We start from the raw sequence: 13,731 nt of genomic DNA on the forward strand, positions 1-13,731 counted from the left end.
TTCTTCATCTTGCATTCCTTCCACATCTGTGTGACTGCACTGTACTGTGTCGTGCTGTACTGTACACGGACAGGACGGCAGATACATGAAAGATAACACAAGCTGAAGGGGGGGGGGGGGGCCCCTGGGGAGCTATCCCCCTCTCTCTCTCTCTCTCTCTCTCTCTCTCTCTCTCTCTCTCTCTTCCAGTCTTTCTCTGGGAAGTAAACTTGGGACAGTTGAAAACAGGAAGTAGGGCCTACCGTGTGACTCAAACACACTGGCTCTAATATTAGACTCACACACACATACAGCCCTGCCCCCGTTTCCTTCGGTCCACAGAGAGGACACCCCTCTTCTACGGCCCGCAGAGAAACAGGGTCAAGAAGAGAGCGGGCCACGAGCGCTTCCTCCTTTTTTCGGTCTGTATAAGAGTTTACTCCAAAACCAAACTGCCACTGCAAGGAGAATGTCTAAGTGGCTTTCATGCCGAGTTCAGACTAAACACAATATCTCTGTCTGTCCACGACCAGTCAAATCACCATCACCATCTTTCCCGACGTGCGTGTTGTCGGAAGGAGGCGCTAGGGACCGACTTCCTGGAACAAGAATGTAAACAAACAATATCGGTGTGTATGATGCCGGCGAAAAAAAAACGACTGACCTTTTGTCTGTTTCACAGTTCCACCTGCAGCACGAGCATCATCTTTATCTTTTCATATCACTCCTCTTTAAAAGAGCGCTGTGTGCTCCTATGGGACAGAGTCACAGTTGTGAGGGAACACGTCGTGGAAGGCAAAACAAAAGATTTCGCGAAAGTCTGTTGGGACTTCGTGAGGCGTCCCGGACCGTCAGACAGTTTATGAATAATCTTAAAGTGGGGAAAATGGCAACATTGTACGTTGATATCAACTTATACAAATAGTAATTTCTTCCAACCCTTCTTAGAGGTTAATCAGCTAGATTTAATCTAAATTGCAGCTCTTTTTTACATGTTTTGTAGCAGCTTTTAAGCGTTCTGCTCTACTGGATGACAGCAGAAGACGTGCCTTTGAGCAAGGCAGGGAACCATCACTAGGTTCAGAATCACTGCAAAGAAGCTGCTCTCGTTCTTCCCGGTGCATGAACGTCTTTGCATGAGAACAAACGCGTAATTACAATCTGCAGCGAGACGGCGGCGTGCTCCACATTCCTCGGATGACTGGAACGGACAGTACAGTCACTGCCTCGGTGACGGGGGAGGTCCCTCATTAACATGGGAACTTGTCGCTGTGTCCCACTTGTTAACTCGTCAGTCAAAGCTGAACGTGTGTGGTTGTGTTTGTGTGTGTGTGTGTGTGTGTGTGTGTGTGTGTGTGTGTGTGTGTGTGTGTGTGTGTGTGTGTGTGTGTGTGTGTGTGTGTGTGTGTGTGTGTGTGTGTGTGTTTTCTCCGGTTCAGTGGACTTCCCCTCTGCCTGATCCGCCGTCGGCTTCATTCAGCAGCCGTATCACGATCGTTGACGCTTTTTAACCCGCAGGACGAACCACACAGCAGTCTGGCTTTGTCACAGCACCACACTAACAGTGTTACAACCACAGCTGGAAAACATGAAAGCTGGCAAAGATGCCACTGATGCTAAAAAAAAACGATTTAGTTGGTGAAGGATCGACAGAGAGAGAGAGAGAAAAGCAGTCAGAGATGTAAACTGTGTCGCTGTATTGTTCGCCTCACTAAAAAGCAACAATCAGTTAAGTGAAGGAGCTCTTTTCACCCGAGTGTGACCACGTAGGATGTGTGTTCATAGTGGAGTACTCTCACGCTGGTGAACTTTGACTGAAATTAACTATGAGAAGAGCCGCGACTGAAGTATCAGAACATATCCGTCCTCCACCTCCCTCCGTCTGCATAACACGTCCCCATCACGTCCCCGCCAATCAGGCAAATAAGAAGACGATCTAATGTGTGAGGGGCACACAGAGCAGAGAAGAGAAAAAGAGATGTACTTCAACATTAGCCATGGCTTCAAAAGAGGGGGAATTATTATGCTTATTGCAACCGAAACCCAGGTGTCAGGTTTCTCCTGCTTTATATTTACAGTGTCTTCACTCCAGTTCACCTGACATTTATTCCCAAATTGAGTCTAAACAAAGCCTTTTAGTGCACACCTCTCTAGAGCAGTTAGTCCTGACCTGCTGGATTGATCAGCCTCGGATAATATAATGAAGGTTACTCTATAGTAAAAGTGTCAGGGTCACTAAAAAGCAAATATAAAAGCCCGTTTGTAATTGTTTAAGAGGGGGAGAATGAGGGAAGTCTCATAGATTTTCATACTGAAATAAATATAAAGCAGCGGTTTCTATGAACACAGAAGCATGGTTTGCAAAATGACTATAGCTGTGATGTAGGTCACATCATTTGTGGGCTAAATCATGAAACCGTCGTTCATGCTTTAATACGTTCCATGCCTTTATTTAAGAGCAAAACATTTAATTGAAAATGTCATCATTGTCCCCGGTGGTATTGCAAAGAAAACCATGTCTTTGAACATTTAACCCCCCCCCCCCCGTTGTGTAGTAAAATCAAACACTTGTTTTCCCTCTCCGCTCCTCTCTTTAATGACAAGTTGGAACAAGGCGGCTGCCTACACATGAAATCACTGTTCAGTGCAGAGCAGAAATTCGTGACAGATTCAGGAATTTGATCTCCTTTTCGTGTCTCGTGGACGCCAGTCGCTGCATGTTTTTTCTTCTCTTCCCTTCTTTTGCCGTTCTTTCTAAATCTCAGCCGAAACTTGAGGCTCAACCGGCACGACTGAAAATCAAACGAGCCCGTTAGATGTGCTCTTCCTATCTGTAAGTCTTTGGATGACCACAACTATCATCCCGCGTTTTCTTTAGGGGGGGAGGCGTCTGTGTTTTGAAATTCTTATTCAACTAATAAAGAATCACTTTAAATCTTGTGTTTACCAGAGATGGGCTCATGGGTTTCTTGGAAATACGTAATTCAGCATTAAAAAAAAACGAGCGAGGACAAAACAACTGATGAGTCGACTAATCGACTAAGATGGGGAAGCTCTAACCATTTAAGCTCCTCTCATTGATTATCATTTTGTTCATCCTGTTATTTGGTTCTTGATTGTTGTAATCAGTGAACTCTTAGCATGTTGATTTGCGGTGCAACATCTCTGTAAAAAGGCATTTAGTGGGGAAATTCGGTTTGGGTAAAACATGGCCCTTATATGTTTTCCTATGAGCCGTGCTGGGTATCAATAAAAATTGATAATCATTTTCATATCCTAGATTATTCTTCGTCATGTCATCACATTTCTGAGATGTGGGTTTACTATGTGTGTGTGTGTCTGACCAGCTTTGCCGGCATCATCTTCTGCTGGAGGATTGTCGACAGGCCGTGTACAGGCTTGTAGGAGAGCAGTGACGTTCTGCTGAAAAAGTTCACACGCTCTCATTAACTGAAATACCAGCTTCTGAGCATTTCCTACAAATACCAACTGATGCTTCTATGTTTCCAAGCTGGTGTAGATTCTGAATCATCTTCAGGTTCAGAGAGAACAGATCAGCGCAACCTAGAGCTTTTTAGCTGAGAGCCTCTTTTGCCTCATGAGATAAGATCTCATAGTCCAAATAATCCAAATGCTTTGGTGTTATTAGATTCAACATGGATAATCAGACTATTGTGTGCACTGTTCTTGGGCCACGCTGTTTAGAGAATACAGAGTGTGTCTGTGCTAAAGATTAAAGGAAAGTGTTATCAGAGGAGAGGGAGTATAAAATGGATTCAGAGAAAGAAAGAGCAGAACGTGGAGCTGGTGGAGCGTTTGAGGGCAGTGGTGCTTTTACTCTGACCCTGAGTGAACCTGTTTTTCAGTCTAAATTGACGACATAAAGGAAAAGACTGCGGACGGCTGAAGCTTTTTTATCTACTCCGTTGACATCTCTTTCAAGTATTCAATAAACTATTTAGTCTATAAAATGCCAAGCACATAGAGGCTACAATTTCTGCGACATCTGTTGCTTGGCTAAACACTCTGAACATGCTTTAAGCTTGTGTTACTTCCAGAGGGATGCACTTCTAGTTTCTAACACATCTGTTCAGTAATCGACTCAATTGTTTTCGACTGGTTGTGCCGTGATAACACCAAAGCACACGCCACGTTTTGTGAGAAAGGGCGAAAGAAAAACTTTTTCCGCATGATAATGAAATATGATACAATAACAATTTGCTGACTAACCACTCTCCCTGTGTGAAGGTCTCACTTCCTGGAAGACAGACAGGGAAAAACTATAGCTGAGTCACCTGTTCTAAATATTATGTATTCTTATATTTAAATACTGAAACGTCAGGATTCTCTACTCAGAATGTGTTTTTAACAGAACAACAGCGTCTACGCTGAAGCATCGCCATGACGCAAACAACGTGCACGTTATGATTTGCGGTCCATGTTATTGTGGCTTTGCACGTAACTTGATCATCCTTCTCCTGAGTATTTCATATTTGCAAGGATATAAAAATGAACTTCTTCTGTATGGGAACTTTCCAGACATAAATCTGCAGCCTTGCTTGAACGCAAAAATAGCAATCTAGCCTTGTATTCAGGAGCACTGTTTTACAATCAAGTGATTCTTCATCAACCTAATGGTGTCGCTGAGGTACGTGTCCTACATTCATATCATCAAAGGAACATTCCGATCATATTCTCACTGAAAGCATTTTTTTATTTGAAGATGAATAGTCGCGCCTCTACATCTAAGCAGAATGAGCTTTATCTTTGGAAAGAATAACTTTTGTATTTGTTGACTCTGGACCAGAGAGAGTCGGAGACGTTTACGACCACATCCTACCAATAAAGTTTTTTTTGCTAAGGCAAGGTCAGAAGATGAAAGGAAGAAACAAGAGACCAGATCCACACTGAACTGAACTCCACTTTCAAACACTGCTCTTCCGAATACTATTCTCCTTCGTCTACTTTATCTCATGCACTCTTCTCAGCCAGGCGAGAAACTTTTAAGTCAACTATCCTGGGATACGGCATCTTATTCTGAAATCCTTCCAGAGTATGATGCTTTCATGCTCGAATGCAAAGCTGTGGACATCAGTGGTAGCAGAGAAGTAAGGTGCTCGGATCACAGAGAGGGCTTACGTCCTGCAGCACGTGTTGGTTTAACAGAAGTGGTGCCATAGTTCCCACAGCGGATACTGTTAGCAATGGCGGAAGTCGCACGGTATTTTCAATTACAGACACAGTTAACGCTAGGGTCATCTAGATAAACTAGCTCCAGTATGCTAGATGAAAGTAGCTCGCAGCCTTCGCTCCAAAAGCTCCTGAATCTAGCAAGAAAGTCGCAAAGTCTGCAGCACTGACAGCCCGTCCCTTCAGGCCTCCGTCCAAAGCCACTCCCCCAAAACTATGAACGTTATGAACGTAAACAATGAATACGGTCATTGTAAGTATACTCACAGCTGTCGAGCAAGCAGCCAGGTAGGTAGCCTGTCCAATCATTATAATTAGGCCGAATGAAATCAAACAACCACAGATTTGATTCCTTTTTTTTTGTCAGAACATTTGATTGATTGAATGATGTCAGGATGTAACGAAAACATTTTAACACAAAATTCACAAAATTCTCACACCTCCATGATTCGAAGAGTTGTTAATGGTATTGTTATTTTATCAAACTATATCTATATACTTATGTTTGTTTTGCACACGCTCCGGTTTTGTGCAGTCTTGGCTTTTTCGGCAACAAAGTCCCGCCTTTATCTCTGCCTTTGATTCTGTCTTCTTCACATTTGTACAGCGGCAGCACCAAGACACTTTACACCGACCTCACTTCAATGTTTCCAGCGTTACTTGTCCGTCCAGCAGCATGTTGGTATTTTCAACAAAAAAAATCTTCCCTAAACTCGACACACCTAAACACACGTGCACTTCTTTGTGAGAAAGATCGGAGTCGTCGGAGACGACTAGAAGACTGCTCTGAAGTTGATTCCCTGACAGGCTTTTTCTCATCAGCATTACTCACTGGGAAACCACACTTAACTGTTCAGCTCCCTCAAGGTGATGTCGAGTGTTTTCTTTCTCTGAGATGACATAATACATGATCCAGCTTAAGTCGAGACACGTTCAACCTAAAGGGGCCCATGGGTGCGCGTTGAAACGTGCTCCAACAAAAACACAGGCTGCAAATATATATTTCATTACAGTGAACGGAAAAAGACGAGATAGCGAGATCATTTTTCAGGGTCTTCTGACTTGAAATCAATTAGAGGCCTTAAAAACTACTTCAGGTTTAAAATACTGTGTTTGGTTTGAGTCAACTCAGGGATCCGACTAGTAGAAAGTTTCCCCAGGCTTTGTCAAAGGATGCTAACACAGTTCAGGGATAGAAGACGTAATAAGCACAAAACACACCACAACGTCAACGAAGAGTCGCTTTCATCTGCTTCCAAAATCCTTCGACAAGAACCGAATCTTTACCGTCGAAACATGTGAAGCGTCATGCAGCTCCTACAGCCTGACGGACAGATTGCCGGCCATAAAGGAATACGCTTAGAGCTTGACTTTCTTTTCTCCATCCTGCCCTCCTCCTGTTTCATCATCTTCGTCTCTTTGATCTTGCTCTCTCTCTCTCTCTCTCTCTCTCTGTCACTCTCTCTCTCTCTCTCTGTCACTAATAGACCTGATGGCCTCATCAATAATACACTCAAACATCCGTCTGCTTTGGCAGCTTCAGACAACAATGAGCGGCTTCTATTCGTGCCGCTGCGTCGGTGCGTATCACGCATGCGGCCTAACCACACCCTCTCTCGCCTCTTTTGTAGCTCTGCTGTGGGTCACTGGTTCGTCTGACAAGAGCACAACAAAGGTAACAGGACCTACACTCTGTGTGTGCGTGTGTGTCTGTGCAGCGACTCCTGTTGTGTGCATCATCTTCTGCAAGCCTTGCAGGACAACAATGTTTACTATGCAGAAATCCTGCATGTGTACAAATTCAATAACATTGTTTTTTCACAGTCTAATAAAAGCGACATTCAGGTACCTATCTGTATGTTGGAGTGTGGTGAAAGACTACAAGTCCCCACAGACCAACGCCTCTAGAGCTCATCGTTTTCGTTTCACAGCCCACAACTTTACCATAGTGTGACTCTGATGTTAGCGGAATATTTAGCAGCTGGAGAGCCAGAGATTTCCCCTCTCTTTTTGGAGGATTCTCTGCCTCATAGAGGACCGAAAAGGAGCTACGAAGAGAATTAATAATAAGACTTCCCTTGAATGATAATGTTGCCATACAACTATTGGCTCACGTGTTTGCCTTAGCTATTTTATGGAGGTGATAATATGTCAGAGTTGTGTTTCCTGCTTGCTCTAAAATGGTCAAGAAAATTGAATTAATGCTGTTTTAAAGAAGCATGTTGTCCTTACTTCGGCATATTTATAACCTACTGATTTCCCCTTTTGGATCCATGGATAGAATAATGTGATTTTAAGTCATTATTTTGAGATATCACCACTACTGAGATATACTTATGTCTTAATTATAAAGAAATGTATGTAATAGCTCACAATAATGACTTGTGTTGACCAGTCCTGACATTTTTATCTTTTTTTCCGGGCTTCCAGAGACTCACGCGTTCCTGCTTTAGTTTAGTTTTTTTTTTTCCAGTGAAAGACTTTATTTTGTAATGTTGTACTTCAGCCGTACCACATTACAAAATAAAATAATCGGTTGGCTGATCAAAAGCAAAGTAATCAACACTTTTGTGTGAGAGAGTAATTGTTCATCAAGCTAAATTGCCTTCATTCAGTGGTTCAAGCTTCTCTGAGGCAATGCTGGATTACATGAAAGGCTCAGGTTAGGTGTCAATTTGATTGATTGTTGAATTATTTTCAAATATGTGCCCCCTAAAAGTATTAGAATAACTAAAACCGGTCCTGTATTATTGGTTAATCGTGTATGGACTCATCTTATATTGTCAAAATCTAGTTTTAAGACTTTCCCAAGTAAGTCTACACTCAGTTTATACTCAAATGTGAGCAGAATGTCTCATCTGAAAGTCATTAATTGAATATTTCTTGGTCAGACAAACCAAGCTATTCAAACACAGCCTCTGATCAAGTTTAGTGTGTGTTTTCACTATTTTCTGAAATTGTACAGACAAAAAAATTAATTGATTGATTAAGAAAACATCTACAATGTGGATAAATGTGTTCTTGCTCTTATTATTGTACATTTTAAGAAGTAATTGTGCTCCAGTGTCACATCCCTGTCTTCTTACCCAGTTCTCGAAGTGCTTGCTCCCGTTGTGCAGGATGTCCTCGAACTGGATGATGCAGTTGGCCACGAAGTCGTCGCAGCCGATCGGCGCGTCATGGAAGACCGACAGCTCGATCCTGCGGCCGTCGTGGACCTCCGTGGTGAACTCGTCGTTCCACGCGGGGCTGTTGGTCTTCTGCTTCGTGGAGGTCTGGCCCACGCGCGAGTCGTCCACGTTCAGGGCGATGTACGTGTCCAGCAGGAAGGTCTGGGTCTTGGGGCCGACGACGTGACGCAGGGACCAAGCCGTGGGCTTGAGGTCCAGCGCCTCGCGGATCCGGATCTTCAGCATCCCGTTGAAGATCACCATGGCAGCGCAGCGGTCGCAACCTTCTCTGATGGAAACACCTCACCTTTCTCCTCTCTGTTCAACCGGTGGTCCTCCAGGCAGATGCTGTAAATCCTTACAAATACTCCCCCTAAAAAAAAATGAACTGCTGCGACAGAAACGACCGGTAACCGGAGGGGGAACCTTCCTTAGAAGTGCACGGAAGAAACACGAACAACAGTTAGGACACAAACACGTCAGTCATGTTTTTCTTTACTTCCGAGGTTTTAAAACCTCGAGCCCGTGTTGCATTGCACCGTGTGGCGGTAGATGGGAGGCTCCAAGAGGACTGTTTGGCACAGCCGCCGTGGCGCACCGGGGGGGATGTTCGAGCCCGGACCGCTGCGACCAGACAGCGGCTGGTGTAGCGTGAAGAACCGCCGCAGAGGCGGAGGGGAGGGGCAGATTACGGCGGTAGGTAGGTAGGTAGGTTCCTTGGTGCTCGGCCTGGTTTCAGCCACAGCTGTTGAGCTTAACTTCCCGTGGACATACCTCTGGCTGCCTCCCCCCTCTCTGTCTCTCTCTCTCTCGCTCTCTGTCTGTGTATCTCGATACTGCTCTCTGTCTCAGTCTCTCTCTCTCTCTCTCTGGTGCAGGAAATGCGAAAAATACGTCAGATTTCCTCGGAGCCTGGTGTGACAGACGGGGGAGTGCGACGCAACAACAGACTAGGGAGGCGGTTTTGGAGCAGCAGCTGGGGGAGAGGAGAGGAGAGGAGAGGAGAGGAGAGGAGAGGAGAGGAGAGGAGAGAGACACCCTGCAGCTCCCGTAGTGCACGCGACACTGTAGGAAATGCAGGGAAACAAGTGTGAAGTATCTTTTTCCGAATTGTCTGCAATATGAAGCACATGACTGAAGCTCATTCATACTTTAAGCCCATTCATTCACTTAATAAATGCCAAATAAAAAGAAGAGACCTAAGGGGAATTAGGGTTCGGGATATGTGAGGCATGCATGGCATTTCACTATCTATTAGCCATATGAGTCATGACCACGCTGTGAGCAGCTCTCTGTGTGTGCACTGTATCAAAACATAATTTCTCAAAACATCTAAAACCATTATCTCATATTTTAGAACAAAACAATCTATTCGCACAGTTTTGTGGGTACATTGTGTCTGAATTTGTGATCTAAGAAAGAAAAAAACACAACCAACTTTTAAGGCTTGAATTTGGTCTACCAAGAATCTAACACAGTTGTTTTTACTGTAAGTTTTAAGGATTCAAGGATTCATTTATTGTCATTATGCAACATGCAGAACGAAATTCAGTTGTAGCCCATTTGTGACACAAGACAAACACATGACAAACAAAACAAAAACAGCAGCACATTCTTGCAGAGCATTTAAAAAAAAAAGTTGCATCATTAGGAATGTAAACAGCAGCAACAAAAACAATTCTCTGGGCAGATAACATGGCCGACATTTTCACATTAAAAATCCAACACGAGGAAAAACATTGTCCATCAACTTTGCCTGTGTTAGAGCACCAAACATCAGGATGTGAACACAGAGTCCACCTCCAGTATGCATGCCCACCTTTTTTAAGATAGACCACTGTAAAAAATAACATAATAAAAGCAGACATAGCATGTGAGGGGGAATTTGATTATAACAGTTTTTAGTTCTGCACAGACAAATGCTTTATAATAGACGAAACATGGTTTGCATCCATGAAACTGAAACACAGGGATGTGTCTAATAGTGACATTAGAGCAGGAACATGCTGCACCTGACAGACAGCACAAGGCCAACGGCCAGTCACCATTCTCACTAAGTACAGCACATTTATCTGCACAGCCAGCATTCTGACATTATTGGCAGTCCAGCGGTGTGCACAGTGGAAACATCAGACATCACACCATGGAGAGAGAGAGAGAGAGACAGAGAATCAACTCTCCGTCTCCTGATTTTGCTCAAAGACTTGACTATTCTTTCATTATAAAATGCATCACCAGATTTCTCCGCAAATCTCTCTCGTTAAACCCAAAATAAGTTGGTTGTAGTTTGAGAAAATATAAGAACTGCAGCCAAGATATCTTTAAAATCTACTACCAACAAGTTTCATTTAAATACAGACTATTTTTTGCTTGACAGAATAGAGAATCAAAAGCAAAGTGAAGAGATTATTGATGACCGGGGCTTTAATCATCGACCCCTTTCTGACCTCGACCCTTTCGATTTGGACAACATGTTACATGTGAACCTGCATAAGAGAGTGCAGTCTGATCAATCCCCAACCAGGAGACAGGGGCCCTCAGAGATGACCCACATTGGACGACGACCCCCCCATGAAGACGCAAAGGTTCACTGTACGGTTCACCGATCGGAACATGGTTGTTCTGACGCTCTCTCATCTCGATTCGGAAACATCATTCGAATCAAAAGGGTTCAAGGTCAGAAAGCGATTGATTTTCTGAAGGAATGATGTTTTTAATAACTGTAAAAAAAACACTATGTACATTTTGTGTCAGACAGCTGTGAGCATGAATGTGATGTCACGCCCAGTATGTTGCAACTCAGCATGTTTAAACCCTGACTGTGGCTGACCCCTCCTGGAGATTGTTTGCCATTTCAGGCTTTAACCAACTCCTGTCCAGCTGCAATAAATAAATGATAAGGTTTGGTCTAAAAAGGCACCGTTTCATATTTTAGTGATGTGACCGACTCCCGCAAAAATGTCACAAGCAGGAGACAAATTATATACTTCTACAGGGTTTGGATCCATGGACTGTACCACCATAGAGGTTAATGAAACTCTACATTTCTGTCTGTTCCCACATGCCAACTGCACACTGATGTGCAAAGTATAAAACTCTATTATCTAGAGTTTTTGGTCTTTTCATAGACATAAATGAACACAAATACAACAGGGAAACAAACAAATGTGTTCATTTTTAAAGCTCATATATTAGTATCAGACACAAATACTTTAAGACGACATAGTGACTGTATTGTACTGTAGACAAAATATATTGCAATTGAAGTGTATTTTAAAATGTCAAACTTAAACATAAAGCAGACAATCTGTTTATGGTTTTGCATATCTGGACAATAGATATATGCTACATGACCATGAGCTTGTGTGGTGGCAATAATTAGGCCACGAATACCAGTTCTTGTGTCTTGGCAGTTGCAAATAACAACAAACACCAGAAAGGAAAAAAAAGGGTAAAAAAGCTGCAGGTGCAGGTGAGTGATTGCTACCATCTAGTGTGAGCTTGATGGAAGTTCAGTCGGAAGTTCATGTTCTTAAAAAGCAGATTTGACCCTCTTGATGCAGAACAAGCTTCATTTTTGTACCAAGGTCTCGGTATTCTTCTTCGGCTGCTGAGAGAAACAATACAGCTATTCATGTTTGGAGGCCATGGTAACAGGAACTACTGTTCTTTTCTTCTGCGTTTCTCTATTAATTGAACGGAACATACTTCTGTCTCATTTGCACACCTTGTTTTCTCATCACACACGTCAGCCAATGTGTCTCTACTCTGCAGATAGGAATCAATCACAGGCCGAAGGAAATCCCCGGGACGTCTGCCACGTCCTGCCCTCTCTCCCCTCTCCCCCCTCTCTCTCCCCTCTCCCCCCTCTCTCTCCCCTCTCACTCGGCTTGTTTTAAATCTAACGGACTCAGCTTGGCAACAGTAAACAGGGTCATACTGTAGCTGTCATCACGGCTGTTACCATGGTCACACCAGGACAGTAACATCCCCGGGGCTGCACCAAAATAAAGCTTGAAAGGAACATTTTTGTTTCCACTTTCAGTGGCTGCAAGAATGAAAGGAAAATGAGTGAGTCAAAGAGGAAGTTCAGTGAGAAAAAAACAGTTTTTTTTTTTTATGAAAACACACGATAGTTGATACTTTGAATTGATTTCAGCTTCAGTATGTTAACACTCTCAATGTTTGCTTTAGTATAAACTCCACTAAACAGTCTCATAATCATCTTCTCAAACTAACTCAGGGTTCATTTTCAGTATATTGTGGAACTCGTTTTCACATTTGGTTAAAATTACTTCTTAAAATAATCATTATTTCAGCGTCATCCATGATCATCTTCATGTCAGTTCAAGCACACACACACACACACACACACACACACACACACCATTGAACCGTCTCATCACATGATCAAATAGAGACTTGGCATTGGACAATATGAAAATACATTTTACCAAGCAATCATCATATTATATCTTTATTAATATAAATCATATCTTTATATGATGAAAATATCCCTCCCCAAAAATGTTTGGGGAATAGACAGCAAATGGCGCCATTGCATTCATTTCATGTTTTTCTTTACTTTGAACACCTGGATATCGTTTTTGAATTTGAATCACAATTAAAAAACACTTCCTCCTCGTCCTTCATTTGCCATCTGTTTTATTTGAACTCATATTCAAACCAACAACCACACGATCTGACAAATAGATTTTAAAATGATGTGGACTTGCATTTTTTTCTGTTTCTGAGATTCTAATTTCGCATGTCAGTACACAGTGAGCTTGAGTGAACGTCATCAGTTGATGAAGGCCACCAGAGGATGCAGAAAGTCAAAAACAAATTGCTTACTATTTATTTTTTTTGCTCAAACTATTTCTTCTTTGGTCAAAAGTGAACTTTTTACTTAAACATCGACACAAAATGTCGATGTTTGTGAATAATAGATGGGTCCAGCAGTCTTTTTTATCGGTGCATTAGCAGCTTTAAAACACCAGGGGACACCAAACGTCAGTTATAAATTATAATCTTTATAATCTTTTTCCCAAGGCTCTTTAATTCTCTCTCTGCCATCCACTAACTCTCTCCATGCACTCCCTCGATGTGTGTGTGTGTGTGTGTGCGTGCGTTCTTTCTACTCGTCTCAGTAAAATGGCTGCGATCTCATACAATTTGCAGTCTATACACAATGTTTTATGGCACATCTGCCCTATTAAACACCACACAGCTGGCTGTGGGAGATATTAATATGAGCATGGATGGAAAGATGATGAGCAGAAAACCAATGGCATCCCATGTAGCCGCTCTGTGTGCTTCATATTCTCATAATCCTCATTCATCCACGTCCCCCCGGTGCAGTTAGTTATTCCACTATTTAATTATAAACAAG

The 13,731-nt window shown here is 42.8% G+C and overlaps 1 protein-coding gene across 1 annotated transcript in view; it reads right to left on the reverse strand.

The window, feature by feature from the left end:
* The window catches only part of LOC306703121 (protein kinase C epsilon type-like), a gene marked incomplete at both ends in the record, with an annotated part of 52,038 nt that extends 43,435 nt beyond the window's left edge, over positions 1-8,603 (reverse strand). The window contains one exon of the mRNA XM_079168967.1: positions 8,256-8,603. Within this exon, the coding sequence (XP_079025093.1) occupies positions 8,256-8,603 (348 nt within the window). The remainder of the gene's footprint in view (positions 1-8,255) is intronic.
* Positions 8,604-13,731: the final 5,128 nt, after the last annotated feature.

The sequence above is a fragment of the Pholis gunnellus genome, assembly GCF_910591455.1.
Source record: "Pholis gunnellus genome assembly, chromosome: 11".
NCBI lineage: Eukaryota > Metazoa > Chordata > Actinopteri > Perciformes > Pholidae > Pholis > Pholis gunnellus.